Raw genomic sequence first — 19,850 nt, 5'->3', positions numbered from 1 at the left:
GACAATCAATTAAATTAACAGCTGGTAAATTTAAAGCAAACAAAAGTACTTACTACTTCACACTCTGCGTAATATGGCTGCAGAATTCACTAGAGGTCAGAAAGAGTCTAAAGCTTGGGCTGCCACTTGTTTTTAAATGAGCTGGATAATTTTATGACTGTTAATAACATTTGTAGTAACACATGCTAAGATAATCAAATCTCATGTTCCAGAGTGTAAGCTGTTCAACTGCTGGGGTCAAAGAGAAATTCCCTCGTTCTTTCTGCTGCTCCCTTCCCTCCTGACCAACATCCACAGATGATTAACTGGGAGCCTTCTAGGGAGAGAAGTTAATTTTCTTTTATAACATCAGGTATCACTCACTGGATTTAAGGGAGACTGGTAAATGGTATAGACCAAATCTATTTATCTTGTAATTAGAAACAATCTGAATGCAACCATTGATTTTTTTTTTCTTTTAACTAAACACATACATGTGTGTTTTTCAGAGATAGAAAAAAATAAACACAATTTACAATTGACATACACTTCTAGGAAATAGAAGAACCGTTTTTTGGGGTTTTTCTCTGTGCTGTAAAGTGAGTAACAGAAGCAATTCGATAGCTACATTTGGACCTTAAGAACAGCATGCAAATTTTTAGCATTAGAGTTTTGAGAATACTAAATATTATAGAGGAATAATAATATATATTTTGCTGTATTTCAGTTTAATGTTGCAAATGGTTGGACCTTGTCAGTTATGGCCTATTTTCACCAAGTATTTAAAAATGGAGACATTGAAATGCCATAAAAGTGTACAGAAATACTTTTACCAAATTTAGACAATGCCATGATTCTGTACGTATATCTTCATGCTTCTCCAAACTTTTCTGTTTGTTACTGAATTTTATTAAAAGTATTTTCATGCATTAGAATCAGAACAGAATTTTGAAGATCAGAGATCCGGTTACTAGCCTCAAAACTGTGAATCTCCTTTTGTCTCAGTCATCTAGTAATATATTCCAGGCTGAAAACACAGCTTTAGCAAGAAGCCACAGCAGTATAACAACCAGAAAAACTATTCTAGGTTCAGCACAACAATTTTTTTGGAATGGAAAAAAAACAGGCAGAAAAGAAGTCACCAATTTCAATTTCATTGTGGTGTTCTGCTAACCTCAACAGCACAAAGCAAATTCAGCTGCCCTCCACACAAAGTTGGGAAAAGAGAGGTCTTTAAAAAATCCAGAACACACACACACACAGAGACATACACACACAGCACTGGTCAAACATCTTGAGAAGCAATATGATGTTCTTTTATGAACGATATGGAAATGTAAGTGCATGCAGACAGACACATATATATGTTTGATTTTAAACCTATGAATGTGAAGAGAAAGATAGATGTTGTTCTCATAGATACTTTCATTCCATCATTTTACAGCTGTGCCTTCTGATAGGGACATGTCAGATATTGTGACATGATCAAACAATACTGGAAGAGCTGTAATAAAAATGGACCACATGATGCAATAATCATTTATCAAATAGCAATAAATGTACTTTTTCTACTCTATATGTGGGTGATACTTATAAAGATTTAAAAGCAAGTATTTCAAATATTCTATTTGCAAGTACTTTTACAATTAAAGAACTAAACTTCAGGGAAAATCTGAATCAGAGTTTTGTGCATTCTATTACGGCAATCTTTAAACATGTATAGTGTTGTATATTATAAGTGTAGATTCCAGTAGCTCCATTAGGATAAATTCTCCAGGGCTTTGGAAGTACAAATATCTAACCCAGATACTCTGAAGGAGTCACTGGGGGTACCTACCCCTTTTGTTTATCTCTATAAGCAATGCAGGCCTCTAGACATGGCTGTTCCATCCCATTTTCAGGAAGACACCTGAAGTAGTTTAAATTGGTGATGCAAAAGGCACTTGGGCTTAAATGTTCATATTCATATTTAGAATTAGAAATGCAATCAAGGCAGTTAACAAAATCCCACCAAATGCTACTGTTTTCAAGTCTATGCCTTGCCTTGTGCTGGATGTAATATATAATTGCATAACATGCATATATAAAGTAGGATTTTTCTGGATTTATCAAGATGATATATTTTTTTTTATTTTGTAGCATTTTAAGTATACTTTTTCAAGGCTGCATTTTGTGATAGTTGCTTATATATTACTCTGTTTATACTCGGGCTTTTTTTGTTATATTCAGAGAGAAAAGAAACATATCACTATGGAATAAGGATGGGTGACAATGGAACAATGATAACAACATCATTATGCAGTGTTTTGCCACTTGTACCCCCATCACTGCCATGTTTTTCTCTGATTATTTCAGCCTCAGGAAAATGCACTGCTTACTGTTTATGTCAGGAAGGCAAGATTACTGTTTGCATGATTACAATATCAAGTGTGATGTACATAATGCCTGTGATAATATAGATGTACCCCACAACTAGCTTCTGTATTTAATCTTCATTCAACAGGAAAAAAAACAAACCAGTGAGCTGCAAATTCTTGCAGCCTCTTACAGGCCTTCATCTTGTAAGGTGCTGAGTACTTTCACTCCAGTCCAACAGAGACCTCAAGGACAAGGACACTACTTAACTCCAGGGGAATACTTGTGTGCTTACATTAAGAATGGATTAATATACTTCACTGAATCAGGGCCAAAGCATGTAGTTATCATATGTTTACACTGAATCTGAGAATAAAAATCAGACAACTACTTTTCAGGCTGAAAAATATGCTTTCTCCTTATTGATTGCTCCTTTTTCTTTTTGAGACAGGTAGGTTGAAGGTACGAAAAAGAATTATTCTTGTTTAGGAATAAAACAATAGAAAGTCAAGTACATAGTCCTGTAATGATTTATGCAAGTGGACAAGACCTTGCATTAACCATGTCCTAGCTGAAGGCAAAAGAACAAATGCCTAACAGTAAAACTGCTATATTTACTTCCTTATCTTTCCAATACAATCAGAACTAAGTTGCTCATAATTTATGTTTTTAAAATCTGTACTCAAGGAAAAAGCAGCCCAAACTGGATTTATGAACACTATAAATTCATCAAAACAAACAAACAAAAGCAACTGATGAAGTAGGATAAAGGTTCTATGTGCTACATCCAACATGCAAATGCAGGCACATATGTATTTCCTGGAAACTGGAGAGATTTACATCTCTCAGAAGGAGTAACTCTTCCATGCAGGAAGTATGAATCAAAATAATGCAAGAGAGAAAGCGTACCTTAAAAGAGTAACTGAAGGCTATGCATTTTTTTTCATGCAGAATCCAAGAACCCTTACACCTGAAACCATCTTAAATGCAAAATGAATACCTACAGGCTGAAGAAATTATGTGGGTTTACTGCTGCAATATACAAAGACAAAACTACTAGTCATCTATAGCTAATGCTACTGGCAAAAAATCCACTCTCTAGCTTTTCATTTAAAGTAGAATGACTTTATAAACATTGTTTTTATCATGAAAAGCTTGTTTCAAATTTCCCACATAGGATATCCATTAAAGTACTCTTCAGCTCAATGCAACAATGACAGTTTAGAAAATGCTTTTATACCTTAACAACCAATCTTGAATGGGAGTTTCAGAAGTAGTGTTTTCACCCACAGAGCATATTAGCCACTTATGTCCCACTTAAGACCTATTTTTGACCTCATTTTCAGCAGTAGCATAGACTGGGTCCTAATACATCTCTCTGCATTTAAAATTAACTTTTTCTGTCCTTTCCGCTATCCTTATCCATCCACCCCAGATGACATATACGGAAAAGTTCATGCAATTCATTGAAGGAACATTCCAGCTCCTGATTCCAGTGGAAGATTTTTGCTGCTCTGTGGACAAATAAAATCTGTGAGTAAGAGGGAATTTCCTGTCTCATACCTTCCTTGCTCCTTTGTATCCCTGTACACTTTATAACTGTGGCTGTATTTTCTAGCTGTATCTTACAGGAAACGGAATAATAATGTCCTGGGGAAGCAATCAGTATTTTGGAGCTTTTTACTACTATATATGTAGACAATCATAATACCTACCACTGCGCATTAGCAGTGCCCAAACCATTTTGAGAAGGAGGTTGGTAACAGTATCTTCAGGCACAGAGAAGGGAAATTATTATCTTACGGTTACCCAGAAAGTCAATGATTAAGCTGAGAACTGAACCCAGGACTCCTGAACATTAGGCCAGTCCACTGGCTGTTATGCCACACTGCCTCTGCCGTAAATCTGTTTGATGGATTTTTCAGTCATGGAACATTAAAGGCTCTGCTCTTTTCTAATGAATATGTTTAAAGAAAACAGTACAAACAAAAGCAAATGTAACACTTAAATTATCTGAGACCTACTGCTTTGATGTTAGACTTGGATAAAGGATATCCTACTGGAGACCTATGTACACTTATACAGACTGAAAAATATTTTAGCCAGTACCACTAGCTGGCATACTGGTATCTATTTATGTCTGAAAAGGGAACATAATCAGTTTTAGTTGGTTAAGTACAATCTGAGCCAACTTTTATATTATGACCAAAAGCTTGGCAGTGCAGTAGCAGTGGCAAGTAGCAGAAAATTGCTTACAGTGTTATTTGCCAGATTACTTCAACAATTTACATTGGGTTTTCAAGAGAGTTTGAAGTATTAAAAACTTAAGACTTGGAAAAGCCTTGGACTGTGGATTTTTTTTTCTAGTTGCAACAAGATGCACGGGAAAGGGTTATGATACAGTATGACTGACTAAATAAAGCACTTTTTAATATAAACCACCTGGAACATTTAGGAGCAGTTCAGTTTGAACTGTTAAGATTTTTTTTTTTAATTGAAGATCGGGAGAACCAGTAGATTTAGATTAAATGCTCAACCTTTCACATCTACTTGTTTAAGATTCATGTTGACATTGTACTAAATATGGCCATACAGTTTGTATTCCAGATAAATTGATCTGACTACAAGCCTCACTCTTTAGTATGATTCTTACTCCAAGATAAATCAATATTTAATATCTCCTGCAACAGCCTCAGTAGATAATTTTAAACCTTTTCTCCATCCCATTAAGTTACCTTTGAAAATTCTTTATATAAGGCTTCACAGATGACTTCTAAAAAACTAGTTTATGAAAAGCAGTCTGAAATTCATTAATTCAGATGGAAAGGGTTTTTTAATCTTGCTGCATTGTGCTGATCTCTAAATCCATCTCTGTTTAGCTAATTCTCCTGCTCAGCTAATTTGAAGAATAAATAAATACTTCCTGTAAATCTGTAACACAGATTTTATCCATGAAGAAATATATCCTTCTACTGCTTTCTATATGGGACAAGATATCTCTAGGGTGTGGACTTCTGCAGAAACAGGCTGACCTTGGGAGGATAGGTACTCTGCATCATCAGGTACCAACCTCCACCCAGCTCCAACCCCACTGCCACATCGGCTAAGAAAAGCAGTGATAAGCAGCAGTATGTTGGGCTCAGGCATCAGTCACATCCCAGCCTCCATTCTGAACATTAAAATCTACTATCTGATCCCTCTCCCCTCCCCATCCTCCAAGCTGGTGGAGCAGTTAAGAAGAAGGAAAAACATCTCTTCTCCCTCCCTCAAACCTCTCCTATGGCTAAGGGCCCCAGTGGGATAGGAGTCTTTGATATCAGAAGAATGCAAACAGCAAGGCTCAGGTTTGCTGCTTCTTAGGGTTTAGAAACAGAGACATAAGAGGAATTTCAAATTATTATATATTGGGAGAACTGAAAGGGATGATGCCAAAAGGAAGGAAAGAATTATATACTCTGGAGCTATCTGGGTTTATATCCACCATTCAAACTATAGGAACTTCATATTCCTGTCTGTACTCTCCCTTACTCTTATTTCCTACTCTGTGTTACATTCAAAGTGCAGTTTCATGGACGCCGTACACAGCCGTGAAGTTCTGTCCCATCCTTCACCCTCCAACCTACTGGTCCACAAGCCTTTAAATCTTCTGATTCAGTTATTTATGGGTTCATGCTGTGACACTCAAACAGTGAAATGTTCCAGTTTAATAAAAGAGGAGGGGTGATTTTTTGTTTTCAAAACCATGTTTTGTTGCCTTTACAACAGACTTGCTCAAATAGCTATGTCCCTGAGGGGGGAGTGAGCTTCAGCCGGGGTTGCTGAGAACCTCTGCACTGGAGGGGCAGTGTATGGAACCAAGAAAGGCTCTTGCCTTTCAGATCTATTAAAGATCTTCATGTCAGGGGCTATACCTGCTTTGGTTTGATCCAAAGCAGAGCCTAAAAGGGTCTGATCCTAAAGAAGTTATTTCATCACTATCAAAATAGAAAAATTAAAAGAAAAAAATAATGTGATTAACTTACAATGCAGTTTTTAATTTTATCTCTATTACTTTGCTACCTCCAAGCAATCAAAAATGTGATAAATCATGTATTTTGCTCATGAAAAATCTTCAATGTTTAGGCTTGATTGTGAACTTAAATCCAAGTAGCAACAAGAATATAGTTGTATAGAGAATATACCCACTATACAGCAAAAATCTGTGAAATAATATTCACTTTTCACCATATAAGATACTAGTGGGATTTCTACCGTGGAAATTGTGTGCCATTCTATTAATTAATTAAGATGCAACACACAACAGCAATATGGGGATGTTGTTTTCATGAAGCACTACAAGAGTCCCAGCAAGCGCACAGTGAGGGTGATCAGCAGGGAAGAGAGCAGCAGGGGAAAAAAGGAAAGGAGACCCAGGCTAGCAAATCATTGCAAACACTGCAAGAAAATTTCCCTCTCTCTCATAAGAGAATGATAGAGACCTTCATAAGAGAATGATAGAGACCTTCATAAGAGAATGATAGAGACCTCCACTACCTAAACCACATCTGCACCACATCAGGAGCATTCCTAATACCTCGGGAGCGAAATCCCAGAACAGTTGAAGGATGAATAAGTAGTGTGGGTCCTGATTCAGAGAGGCAAATGTGCAAAATCCATCCTTAACATAGCAAATGCTTTACATTAGGAGACCTTAAATGGGGTCACAAACAGGAAACTGGGTGCTTTTCTCTCCTTTTAACTGGATTGTTTATGTTCTCCTAACACGTATTCCTAGATAGCTACAGTAACATGGCACAGATGGAGATAAAGGGAAATCACTTAATAAATCAAGTAGTACACTTCATCTCCTTCTTCCCTTATAGAATAACTCACACATTTGCTACAAATCTCCCATACTGCAATTCACTACTTTTGTCTGTCCATGGTAGTGACTATATACTGATAAACTATGGATGGCTTTTGCACTGAATGGAATGGAAATCATACATAGCAGAGCATGCTATTTAGTGCAGAGGACTGATAGGTATCCTGGTCTATATATAGTCAGTCTATGACTGTGAATATTAACTCAGCCCATTCCTTGCAAAGAAAGAGAAAAAAATAAACCTTGGGTGAAGGAGGGTGGGAGCAAACTTTGCAGGAAAATCTTTCTTGTATTTATAAGTTTTGGGTTATTTCTGAAAGGAAACTAAGAGTTGACGTACACTTCACAATGACACATTTGTCATGATGTAGTGTGATCTGTAGTGAGATATTGGGGAATAAAACACAGGAGTTATACAAAGGTTATGCAGGTAATCCCCTGATAAAGTGGAATCCCTTGGGAGGAAGAGTGCAGCTGTATAACCTAATCTTATTCATGAGTATTCAAAGAACCTGAGTGGCCAGAACAGAACTCTGGCAAGGAGCTGGCAACTGAATATGTTTCGGCAGCCTGCTGAACCCTTGACAGACCAAGAAGTTTTACAGTACATGACATGTCAGTGACTCACTTTGTATACGGTTCTAGTGCGAATCCTCTCAGTGATGGCTTCTATTTGTACTGGCATCCAAAACACAGCAAAGAGTGTTCTAGTGCTTTAGAAATGGAAGGGAACAAATCTGTGAAAGTAGGATGCACTAAGCAAGAATCTCTATGTATACGAAGAAGATAGTTCATCTGAATAGAAGCGATATAATGAAATTGTCACACAGCAATTAACTCAAGGATGCAAAGAAAATGGCAGTGAGATAAGAATGCATCCATTGCCTGCCATCTCAAGAAGCCTTTGGCAAGATAACAGCAACAGCATGCACCCAGCTACTGATCAACACAGGTCTGACATTAAACCACAAGTGTCCACTGCTCTTAGTGGCTGCTTAATAAATTGCTTTGGAATGGGTGGAGGTGAAGAGATCTTTCCAAAACCTTGTCTCAATGTTATCCCTCAGTTAATGAATGTCAGCAAGTGGAAGAGAACAGAAATTTGATATGTTTTTCCAGCCTTTCTCATAGAAGCATTTGCAACATGTTAAAGGCCACAGGCATTAAAAGTGAAATGCTGGGAAATGAATGTTGTCTGTAGATTTTTAGGATGTAAGCTGGGCAATTTCAGCTTGTGGGTTAGGCATACTTTAGGTTTTAAGTAGTGTTGTAACAGCTTACTATGACTTGAACATGATTTTAGTACGAGTAATCTGATGTTGAATATCTTTTATTACGCTGTTACACATTTCCAATTGAGATAGACCTGTTTATGGAGTTAGTGTTATGTGACTACAGATGGACAAGCTACGTGCAGTGAGCAATTTATCCAACACATACAGTCTGTCTTATCTTTTCAGACTACCCCTGGAGGATCAGCAATTTCTATACGCATATAAGTAAAGTGTCAGTGTTCTAACAATCTAACTTTTGAGTTATGCATAAACTATGCACTTAAATGTTCAGTAGTTTGCTGCTTGTGATTTATGATGTAGTTGGTCACCTAAGACAAATTATATTGTTTTCAGTGCCTGACTCAGTGATAAGTATTGCAACATTGCCTTAAATTACCTGAAAAAAGCAACTGGAAATTCTCTCAGCTAAAAGACCTCCCAGGTAGTGGAAAGCCTTTACTTGTAGCTATCAAGTCCTGCATCCATTAGCTTCAACGCCACAGAAAAACTGATGTGCCTTCCTCTGGCATGCCATTGGTAGCAAAAAGATGGCAGTGGTAAGGCATAGGGCAGCAAGGCCTGCAGGACCCCTAGATTAAATTGCTGCAGAGTTCACAGAGTTGCTGTAAAGATCTATAATTAGCATTGACACTGTATCAGGGGCTGGAAGAGCTCCCTGATACTGCATTCCTCATTTGGTCAGCATGGAGTTTGAAGCGGGTGGTACATCAAAGCCTCTGTTTTTTATGAACAGGGGTGAGTAATTGGGCATAAACAGCAAATGCCTAATTCTGCACAAATGTCCATGTTAATATGCAAATACACCCGTAGAAATAAAAATCTGTTTGCGTGAATATTTGTGAAAAGAAAACAAAGGAAGAAATAAGCATGGTCAAACTCCCTTAATCAGATTTCAAACAAACATTTGCAAATACCGTTTTGCGTTATTTGCTCAAGTCCTTTAATGAGAGAAAAGAAGCCATTTTTACCTGCTACTGTACTTATTTTTTGTTTGAGGTATAACAGTTAAGCCAGCACAGAGTAGTGTATAATCCCACAAACCGGCAGCTAAGTAAATATACTTCAACAACACGGAGTGTATTTCAGTTTAACATACCTATTGATGCAGCCTAATGATACTTGAGAAACAGGATACATTTTTAATTTTAGAAAGTAATGAAGTATCAGAGAAAGTAGTCCCAATTTATCCTTGCTCTTCTTAATCTACTGCAGTTAAGAGAGTTATATTGGCAATGCATTTGCTGTTGTGAATTTACTCAGAGGAATACACAGAGCTTAGAAATAAACAGCAGTAACTTTTGTGGATGTGTCTGTGTCTAAGTGTGAAATAATATGCAAATGTATTCTGTAGTTCTCAGGACAATTGAAGAAGGGATATGATAGGATTGTGCAGCTGCCATTTTGACCCACAATTTAAATCAATGAATATATTCCGGTCCTAGCAAATTTATGTTCAAACAATAATTTTCAACCTATCTTTACTGTTTTGTGGAGAAGCATAGTATGGAATGCATTTCAGTATATATCTGCAGAGTCTCCTGAGTAGCTTGGGAAATGTATTGTACATAAGAAGATACAATCATTATGCTGTTAGCTTCACCACAAAGACGCTATCCTTTATGGCAGAACATCATCCTTTGGGAAAAATTATCCTTGTTGGTTTGTGCAAATTTTTCAACATTCACCCTTGGGACCCATTTTAATCTAATTCCATTCCTTTGGGATTTTCCGTTGCTCCAAGATTTAAGGGAGAAGACCAAAACAGGGCAAAGCTTTTATCCTTTTCATAGGAAATACCCCACACAAGTGAAAAAGAAGTGTATTTGCTGTGTTTTCTTGAACTGGAAAGTCAATAGAAGAACAGGGCCAAATTCCCCTATTATTATTAATAATAATAATGATATCATTATTATTATTATGTCTATTATTATTATGTCTATTATTCTCATCATCATCATCATTAATGAGGTCTAAAACCTGCATCTAGGCAACCCCTGGAAGTAGCCCAGACAACAGAAATAAAAAAAAAATGTTGTGTTCTGTGACAATACAAGCATGCTGTTAAGCATAGACTGTGGCAAAAACTCTTGTAGCCAATATTCAAATGCAAATATAGCTATTAATACCAAAAGAATGTGCTGGTTTCTTTCCTGAAAATATTTTATTGCCAAGTGCTTTTGTGATGGAACTGGAAGCATGATGGAACTGGAAAAGCTTTAATACTTTACCTAATATGGGAAGTTTCTTCTCTATACAGGGTGTGTAGATATACACACATAGACACCTGTATATGTAAGTGTATAGAGTTACTGAAATAATAATGTTTCATATAGGTAATTTACGCTTATGTGCATTTTCTTTTAATTTCTTATGTATATACATCATTATTGGTCTGGTCAAACTTTTTTTTCATTTATGGTCCAATTAATTTTCCACGACTTACACTTCACAAAGATTGCATATTTTTCATTTAACTAATTGATTTAGATAATGTAATCAATAAACAAATCATTTAGATTTTATTTTAATGAGCCTCTACATAATTTGAGGGACTAAGCATTTAACTGATGTTAACTAATATATTGGAACAGCAAGGCAGAAGCTACCGACTTTAACAAGACAATTTTGGAAAGTAAGCCAATTGAGCAAAATGCTTAAAAACAAAGGCCTATACAGGAAATTCTTCCATAGATGCAAAACTAGATTCATAGTAAGCTGGCGCCAAAGCTAACTTATCTGTAAATTTAAATGACCTACATATGCCAGAGATTTTGCACTGTTTCTTTTTGTCTTCCCACTGTCAGTTTCACAGTTTCAGTGAACATGTATTTTTAATGTGTAAATTTCAAATACATTATTTGTATGTCTTTCTACACATAGCATACAGAGTAAATCTAAAAATAAAAAAAATATGTATATTGGTAGGCACGAGTATGACTTTAGGTGTAAAGAATAGTATTTGAGCAATAGCATGTGATCAATTAAAGGCTGAATCATATGTTATGTACAGACAGAAAGCTAACATTTATGAGCAGCTTTCATATTTCTATCTCTTGAGTTTGAGGAACAGACTTCACAAGATTTCAGACCCACAGCCTGAAATTCACAGCACCTGGTTCCCATTATAAACCTGGCCTCGATAATGGAGCTATGTTCTTCTACTGAGGCTGATGTTAGCAATGGTATTTTCCTCCCATAACTCTTATAACCCGAGTACCAGCGTTAGGGCTGTATTTGACCCTCTGTGCATTTGCAGTTACAACTTCCATCACCTTCTTCACTAAATACATAGAAATAAGGTAAAACATTTCTTTAAGTACGAGTAGCCTGATCTTGTTTCCTGTGATATCTGCAAAAGCTGGTGATTTTTTTTCCCCTTGTTTGTTTATAATGGAAGCATTTCTCTTTAAAAGATATCATTGGAGACCCAGGGATTAATTTCCTTTTTTCTGAGATGCTTTGCTTTGAATTTAATTTCAAATTACATTTTAAAGTTCTAATTTAAAAAATAAATTCACTTTAACACTTCTGTGTGCCTGAGAGATATTAAAATTGTTCAGCTATTTGAAGATGTATCTAATTCCTCACAATAGAAAGACGAAAAGAAAAAAAAAGAAAAAAAAAGACAATGCTTGCTGTGCCCTAGTGTTATTCTATAAATACACTGATTTCTATAGAACACCAATGCAAGCACACAGGACAATGAAACTGATACAAAAGCAAAATTCAGCAACACCTTGAACTTCCTGAAAAAATATCAGGGAATTTCCTGGAGTGACATGCTACCTATGAAGTCCAGTTATTACACATACCCTGCAAAAATACTGCTTGGAATTATTATCCACTCCCCCAGCCCCCCACCTACTTTGTTATAAACTTATATTGTTTTCATGTTTTATCTTATCCTGTCATGCAATTTCAAGCATTGGAAGCAACAGCATAAACAAACAGAATTTCTCCAGCTACAAAACTAAATGTTTGAAGTCCAGCATGTTTTCCAGTTCTAATAAAAGGGGGCAGTATTACATCAGCTGAAATTCTGAATTGTCCAAATTATTGTAAAAAGTGCTGGAGAAGGATACAAAACTGCTGAATTTTACTGAAAATAGACTGTTACTGTATATGCAGTCACAAATCTGCTTGTCTGCCTTGGGGTAAAATTTTCAGAGCTAGTTTAGTGGGACTTAGGCTCCTGCATTGCAGCTACTTAAAATTTTTTTTACTTGAGTCACTATTTTTCTTTTAAAATTCTTAAGGAAATATTACAGTTGATATAAAATGAAGACACATTTTTCATGTAGCTAGGATAAGCCTAAAAAGGAAATTGCAAAATTATTGCAGTCTCATAAAAATTAGGAACAATTTTTTTTTGTCATTTTATATATATATAATTTTTTTTTAAGAAATAAAAGTTCATTAGAATACAATAGTGGTGCCCAAATATGGCTTTAGGAAGCTAACTTTGAACACCCAATATAAAAAAATCATTGCTTACATGTATTATGTACAGCCACAAGCAGATTACTAAATTGGACAAATTCACAGTGAAGTATAAAGGACATTTGTTTTGTAAGAATTATGAGGACTACTGGGATTTGTATTTGAAACTTTTCCCTGTTCTAAGGCATTTAACTTAGAGAAGTCGTTTATCTGTTATAAAATGATGGAACTGTAAAGAGGTTGTCTCTATGCAATATGTCCTTCTATGTCTCAGAAGCTCCCCAGGGAAAGGTTTGTCGACCGAGAAGAATGACGTATTCAGGAAAAACATTTTCCCAGTTGCAGTGTCTCTTTGTGGAAATCAGATCCTTCATTAGACAGATGGAATACACTCCCACTGTGTTGAATAAATTGCCTATATTCTTGCAAGAAAGTGAGACCACACTAACAGTTCCTTAAGTAAATCTGTGTCTTTGTTTTTTCTCTCTATACGGTTCCAGGTTTTCTATTCTAGAATCCAAATATATATATTTAAACTTAAATTAAATTATACCTAAAGGTAAGCTATATGGGATGGGACCCTCCTTAAGTTGCAGTGAGAACAGAACATGTTACAATGGCTATGGAGGCAATACCATAATAAAAGTAATAACTTCACAAAACTAGTCATTTGCTGTTGATATTGCTATCCATTTTTTGGCCTAATTATGAGGTATTTGCCCTTTAATTACAAGTAGAACTAAGATTTAACCATCAGAAATAAGGATCCAGTTGAAAATGCTTACAGTTTCTTTTATATCTCCCAGCAGACTGAAATATAAGTATTGATCTCTTATTTACTAGTTACAAATATTCTGCTATAAGAAACTAAAGGAAAAAAGAAAATAGAATAGGCTTTTCTTAAAAAATGAAAGCAAATGAGAATAGATCAGTCCCTGAAACTCTAAAACACTTATTCATAAAGATCTATAAAAATCCACAAGGCCCTTATGACCAAACTATTTGTGTTCTCAATTTAAGGGTAAAAAGAGAAAAGATAATTGAATACAGGATGCACTGGAACAGTGTTTTCTTAACTATCTGGGTTTTTTAAACAAGTTGAGAAATTCCTAATAACAAGGTGCTTCTCTATGTGATTGTCTAAGAAATACGCTGCACTTGCAGAAAACAGCTTGACACCTGCCCCTGAAGTTGTTCTGTCTAGAATATTGAATGTATGGGGAGAAAAAAGCTGGTAAAAAACTGTCGGCAACAAATTCCAGTACTGCTTGCATTTAGAAAAAAGCAATACAATGATGGAGTCATTGCAGGGCTGTAGGCAGTCAAAAGGAGATTATGCATGACTAGTAACTTTTCCTACAAAGGCTTCCTGAAGTGTTTTTATCAAGCAAAGTTTGTACGCATGTGCAGTAGCCTCATATAAATGATGAGGCGTAACAGCTCCAGAGGAGTTGTTACACTCTATTGTGTCAATAATCCACATATTTAACAGTCCCTAAATACAGCAGACCATAACACCTCCAAAGGGGTTGTTATGGCTTATCAAGTCAAATCCAAGTGCCTAAATATGGATTTGATCAATAGACTGTAACATCTCCAAGGGTAAATAATACACATTTTTAAGAATGTACACATTTTGCATACAAACTGTGGTCTATATTAGGATAAATTTTGTGGATTCAACTTGTAAAACTTTGATTTAGAAATAAGAAAGGAATAAAAGGCTCATTATAAGAGGTGCTAAAGTACTATAATTCCCAGGAAGTAGGCGATGACTCATGTCATTTATTTTGGGGTCTAATTCTGGTTTCTTACTACAAATACACAGTTGCCTGAAAATCTACAGAAGAGTGGGAATGGAATATAAACATTAAAATGTTGTATTAAATTCTGCTTCCTTGCAGATCTCAATGAATATGCTTCATGGGTAAGCAAATGGGGAGGTGGGGATATATCCTTGGGTGTAGCAGATACTTTGTGATTGTTAATTGGTTATATGTTCTATCTTGACTTCATGTACTTTTCTCCAGTGAAATTGAGGCATTTTTGCCTATATTTTTTCTACAAAGATTTTCTGAAGTGTTTTTGTCAGTGTTTTCATGCTTTATGCACAAAAAAAGATAGGATTTGGTCCTTTTAAAAATAATGTCAGTTATCTTATAAATTATATAGCATTTTCAGGTTCATATAAAGCCTTAAATCAAAGCAAAACTTCTAGGCAATCATGCTAGTTTGAAATACTAAAATAAATAAGTAGTTCTAGCAATGCAAATTTTGTTTTGCTTGTATCACATGCAAAGAGCTCTGTAGCCTATTTTCTGGAATTTCCTAATTCTTTCCCCTTCCCCAGTGTTTCTGTTTACTCTGTGAAACTTCCCTTTCCTCAGTCAGGTTACACCTGATCAGCGCCAGATGTAGTAGAAAAAGTCTGCTCTGCTATAGTGATGTTTTGCCTTGTGTGCACTCTACTGCTTTTGGCTCAGTGTTAATTTTAGTTCACATGGTGCCGAGTTTTGGATTTGTGACCAGAACAGTGCTGATAACACAGGCATGTTTTACCTCTTGCTGAAGAGTGCTTTTACAGCATTGAGGCATTTTCTATTTCTGATGCTGGCCCACCGGCTAGGAGACTGGGGTGCACAAGAAGTTGAGAAGGAGCACAGCGAGGCCAGCTGACCCAAGTTGACCAAAGGGCTATTCTACACCATACAACATTGGGCTCAGCAGTAAAAGCTGGGGGATGAAGGAGGAAGGGGAAATGTTTGGAGTTTTGCCATTTGTCTTCCCAAGTAACTGTTACACGTGCTGGAGCCCTGCTTTCCTGGAAATGGCTGAACACCTGCCTGCCGATGGGAAGTGGTGAATAAATTCCTTATTTTGCTTTGCTTCTGTGCACAGCTTTTGCTTTACTTAACTGTCTCAGCCCATGAGTTTTGTCATTCTTAGCCTTCTGATTCTCGTCCCCCATCCCACTAGAGGAGAGTGAGCAAGTGGCTGCATGGTGCTTACCTGCCTAGCCTAACCCACAACAGTACACAAACTGAACTAACTCCGGAGTTGTAGATGTCCGTAGAATGGTATCATCTCAAAAGCATAGCCTAACCTTAATGTTTAGCAAATGAAAAAGTTGGACTGTGCCAGAGTGCTTCATGGTTTTGTTCTGGTCTTTCTGATGAGTGAGTCTCTGTGAGCACTTTTAAAGCTTTGTAGATTTTTTTTGAACAGCAGAATATGAACAGAAGCAATTTTTAGTTCTGTGTCTCTAACCAAATACAAAGCTTTCTGAGATTTAAATGACATATTTTCAAAAAGGCCTAAGCCCAGGCTTTGAAGCTACGTACATAATTTTGTAAGCGCAATCATTTGCACAACAAACTATTACCAGCTATCTGAACTTGAAGACCAGTGACTGACCAGAACTCAATAGCTTTTTTAAACCAGCTGCAGGCAATTAATTTGTCATCTTTTTCTAGTGCCAGCTTCTAGTTAGTCATTTATAGAAGTCTAATTACCAGAAGCCAATTTCTGAAAATTTGGTCCTGAAAACATAAAAATTGTAAAAATTGAAAGGCAGAGGGTAAAGGGGAAAAAAAAAGAGTACTCTAGAATTCTGTTTCTGCAAAGGATGCTTCTGGTTTAATGTATTTTATACTTAAAAATATAAATAGAATATAAAATATAAATACATTCCTTTAGTATTCATAACTGACTTAATTCTTTTATTTTCTTTAGGACAGACAGTGGGGACAGATCATAATTTAAAATTACTGATTTCTATCCCATTCTTTTGCAAACCCTGCCTTTTCTTGCATCTACAGAGCAAGGGTAATAGAGGTAAAACCGGAGTACATATTGCAACTTTCTCCTGCCTTAATGGTTCACTCTGTAGTACATGCTACAATAAATAAACCAGCAGGATTATATAAGGGCATTGAGAGACTTAACAACAGATTTCCATGCTGCTGTTTTATTCTTAGGTTTTAAAAGTTGCAAGTGCCATCGTGAAAAGTCTCACCATAAAATGTGGCATTTAAGAATTATGTTGTTTGTATTTCTTAAAGAGTTCCAATTGACTTTGCTGTATTTGCAAGTAAAAAAAAATAAATTTCTCCTCTGACTGCCTGATGTATAACCTCAATCTGGAAGCTGTACATTAATCTGTGTATTGCTAGCAACAAGAACAAAAAAGAACTTTCAGACTATTCACTGAAATATTTACCGACTCTGCTTTAAAAGGTGAAAGACAAAATGGAAACTTGTATACTGAATACAACACATAAACATGGTACTGAAAATACTCAGGGAGTAGACCTGATAAGTAAGTGGATGTCATTTTTATACTTACTTTTCAAAGTCAAATCAAATGTTAAGAATTCTTTTAATAGCCCTTAAAGTGTATTAGATATTTTTAAATGTCAAGCCACTGCAACTCATAAAAAATATTTTAAAATAAGGATAATTTTATAAACTCTTAATACTGATCATGTGTGACATTTATTTTATTTTTATAACTTGGGGTTTAGTACCCTCCCTCTTAGTTAAAGACAAACACTGACTTTACAGTTAGTGTTCTGTGAATGCGGCCTGCTTGGTCAGTTACTAGTTTTTTGTATTATTTCATAGTATCAATCTTTATTAAGTGAGTTTTTCAATGCTGACATTTAAACTAACACTAGCAGAAATAAATATTTATTAGCCTCTGATCTGACTTGTAAAAGCATTGTTAATCCTGTGTGGCAACAGTTTAGCAAATCTTTTTAATAGGCACTGAGCCTTTCTCTGGTTTTGAGTCCTGCAAAGAACCTATCAAGCAAAAATATGAAATGTAGATTAAAAGGTATGTATCAATCTTTGATGGGTCTGTTTACAACATTTCTTTTCCTTTCCGTGCCTTGCTACAATCCACTTACTCACTGAATATTCCCTTGTGGGTTGAGAAAAGATCATAGTATCATCAAATTCACAGTTTAAGATATAGTTAATATTCTGCTGATTCTTTTATTCAACCTGGACTAAAAATTCTTGTTAGTCTTTGGAGTATAATAAAATCCTTCCTCCCTCCCCCAAGACACAGAGAACCTACCCACTAATATACAGATATATGACAGTATTTTTATTAATGAATTATAGGCATTGAAAACTACCTGGTTTTCATGTTTTTTATTTTTTCCAGCAAATAGTCTGAAACACCAGTTGCTTTATAGCTAATGAATGTCAGTTTTCTTTTCATTTATTACTAAATTGCATCATAACTGTTCCTATTTGCCAGTGCCATAGTGATTACTGGGATAATATTTTTTCCTTTCTAGTTAAATGGAATAAGTATTGTGGTATGTAACTGATTTTGTGTCAGTGGTGAAAAATAACTTGTGTGCTGTATTTTTTGCAGCATAAGCCACCTCTAGGGAAGCTAACAGAGAAGCATTCTTCATCAAAAGGAATGCCTTATAGCTTGGCCAATTACCTGATCAGTGTTCACTGGCTCTGTTATACACACAGGGACCTGCTCCTGGAGCAGATGTGGTAGATCTTGGAAAGGCCACAGAGCAGGACAACACAGATACAAAGAAACTTCCAAGACACTTCTTTGTCCTCTGAGCAGTCCTTGAAGTGTGTGTGATAGAAACTGTTCCTCACCTTTTGGATGTGATCTCAGCTTGCGGTTTTGTAAACTGGATGATGTCCTACTCAGTCCAATACTGATCATGTTTTCTCATTGCTTTCTTTCATTCACCATTTTACGGTAGTGACCCATTTCATTTTAGCATATGGAAACTACGGCCAAGATTCAAGAAAGAAATTTGATCTCTAATTTCCTGTTGAAACTAAAAGCCCAAATCACAGTTTTGAGCATAAATTGTTGCATCTGAGCCTCAGATTCAAGCATGCTCAGGTACATTCCATAGCATTGTAATACTCAGCCATGCTAGTACATAACTGGCCTTTTTGCCGTATTTATCAATCCAATCATTCTCAAAAGTACAATTGAAAATCTAGTGACCACAAACAACGGTAGCTTCAATCAATTAATTTTCCATGTTGTTATATGCATGCTTACAGCTTCACCACATGAATGCACAGGATTATTTTTTTTTTGAATGCTGTCATGTAAACCCAGAGAAGTTTGTAGCACAGTACTGTGAAGTGACAAGGTGTATTTAACGTGAAATCAGAGATGGCTAAAAGCTCCAAAAAGAAATTTTATATAAAAATAAGAAGCTATTTGCAGGGAAAAGAAGAATGAGTGACAGACTGTGTGGCAACGGGAGACATTACCTTTTCATTCCTGCAGTTGTTTAGACCCATGTTATTCAAGGAGGGCAATTTTCCATCAACACCATGTGGCTGCTGCTGCTGCTGCTGCTGCTCTCTTTGGATCTGCTCTCTCATTTTTCGAGCCTCCTGAATGGCTTTCATTACTGTGTCCTGGTCCCCAAATAGGGCAGGTGCATTAAGACTGGAAAGGATATCTGTAAACAGAGAACTTACTTTATTTAGGTAATTATCCAAATTAGAATCCAGCGTAAGCACTCGGTTCTCATACTGTAAGAGCTGCACCCAACTAACATCTGCAAAAGCAGAGGGAATGGCAGTTGTTGTCTGTTTGAAGGCTGAATTAATATACAGAAGTGATTGATAAGCCTCTGCACGTCTTTTGCTGCTACAAATACAACCACCAAAGTCTTAGCATTGCCTGATACAGATGTATCTGAACATACACATGGACTCAAAGTTCAAAGTTAAATATGTGTTTCAGACAACAGTATTCTGAAGTTCTTAAGTTTCATTCTTAAGTGAGAGCCTTTGAGGTATTAACATTAATTAATAAAATGAAAAAAGAAGGAGACAGAAATCTTGTTTACTTGTCCATGAAAGTCTGTCAATTTTTAGAATTTCTTTACCAAGAGAACTATCAC

The 19,850-nt window shown here is 36.1% G+C and overlaps 1 protein-coding gene across 9 annotated transcripts in view; it reads right to left on the bottom strand.

The window, feature by feature from the left end:
* The window catches only part of SOX6 (SRY-box transcription factor 6), a 372,748-nt gene that overhangs the window by 39,169 nt on the left and 313,729 nt on the right, over positions 1–19,850 (bottom strand). For all 9 annotated transcript variants that reach the window (XM_037401650.1, XM_037401652.1, XM_037401645.1 and 6 more), the window contains one exon: positions 19,210–19,403. In XM_037401650.1, coding sequence (XP_037257547.1) covers positions 19,210–19,403 — 194 coding nt within the window. The remainder of the gene's footprint in view (positions 1–19,209; positions 19,404–19,850) is intronic.

The sequence above is a fragment of the Falco rusticolus genome, chromosome 10, assembly GCF_015220075.1.
Source record: "Falco rusticolus isolate bFalRus1 chromosome 10, bFalRus1.pri, whole genome shotgun sequence".
NCBI lineage: Eukaryota > Metazoa > Chordata > Aves > Falconiformes > Falconidae > Falco > Falco rusticolus.
Note: the sequence above shows the minus strand (reverse complement) of the source record. Positions and strands in the feature narration are given on the sequence as shown.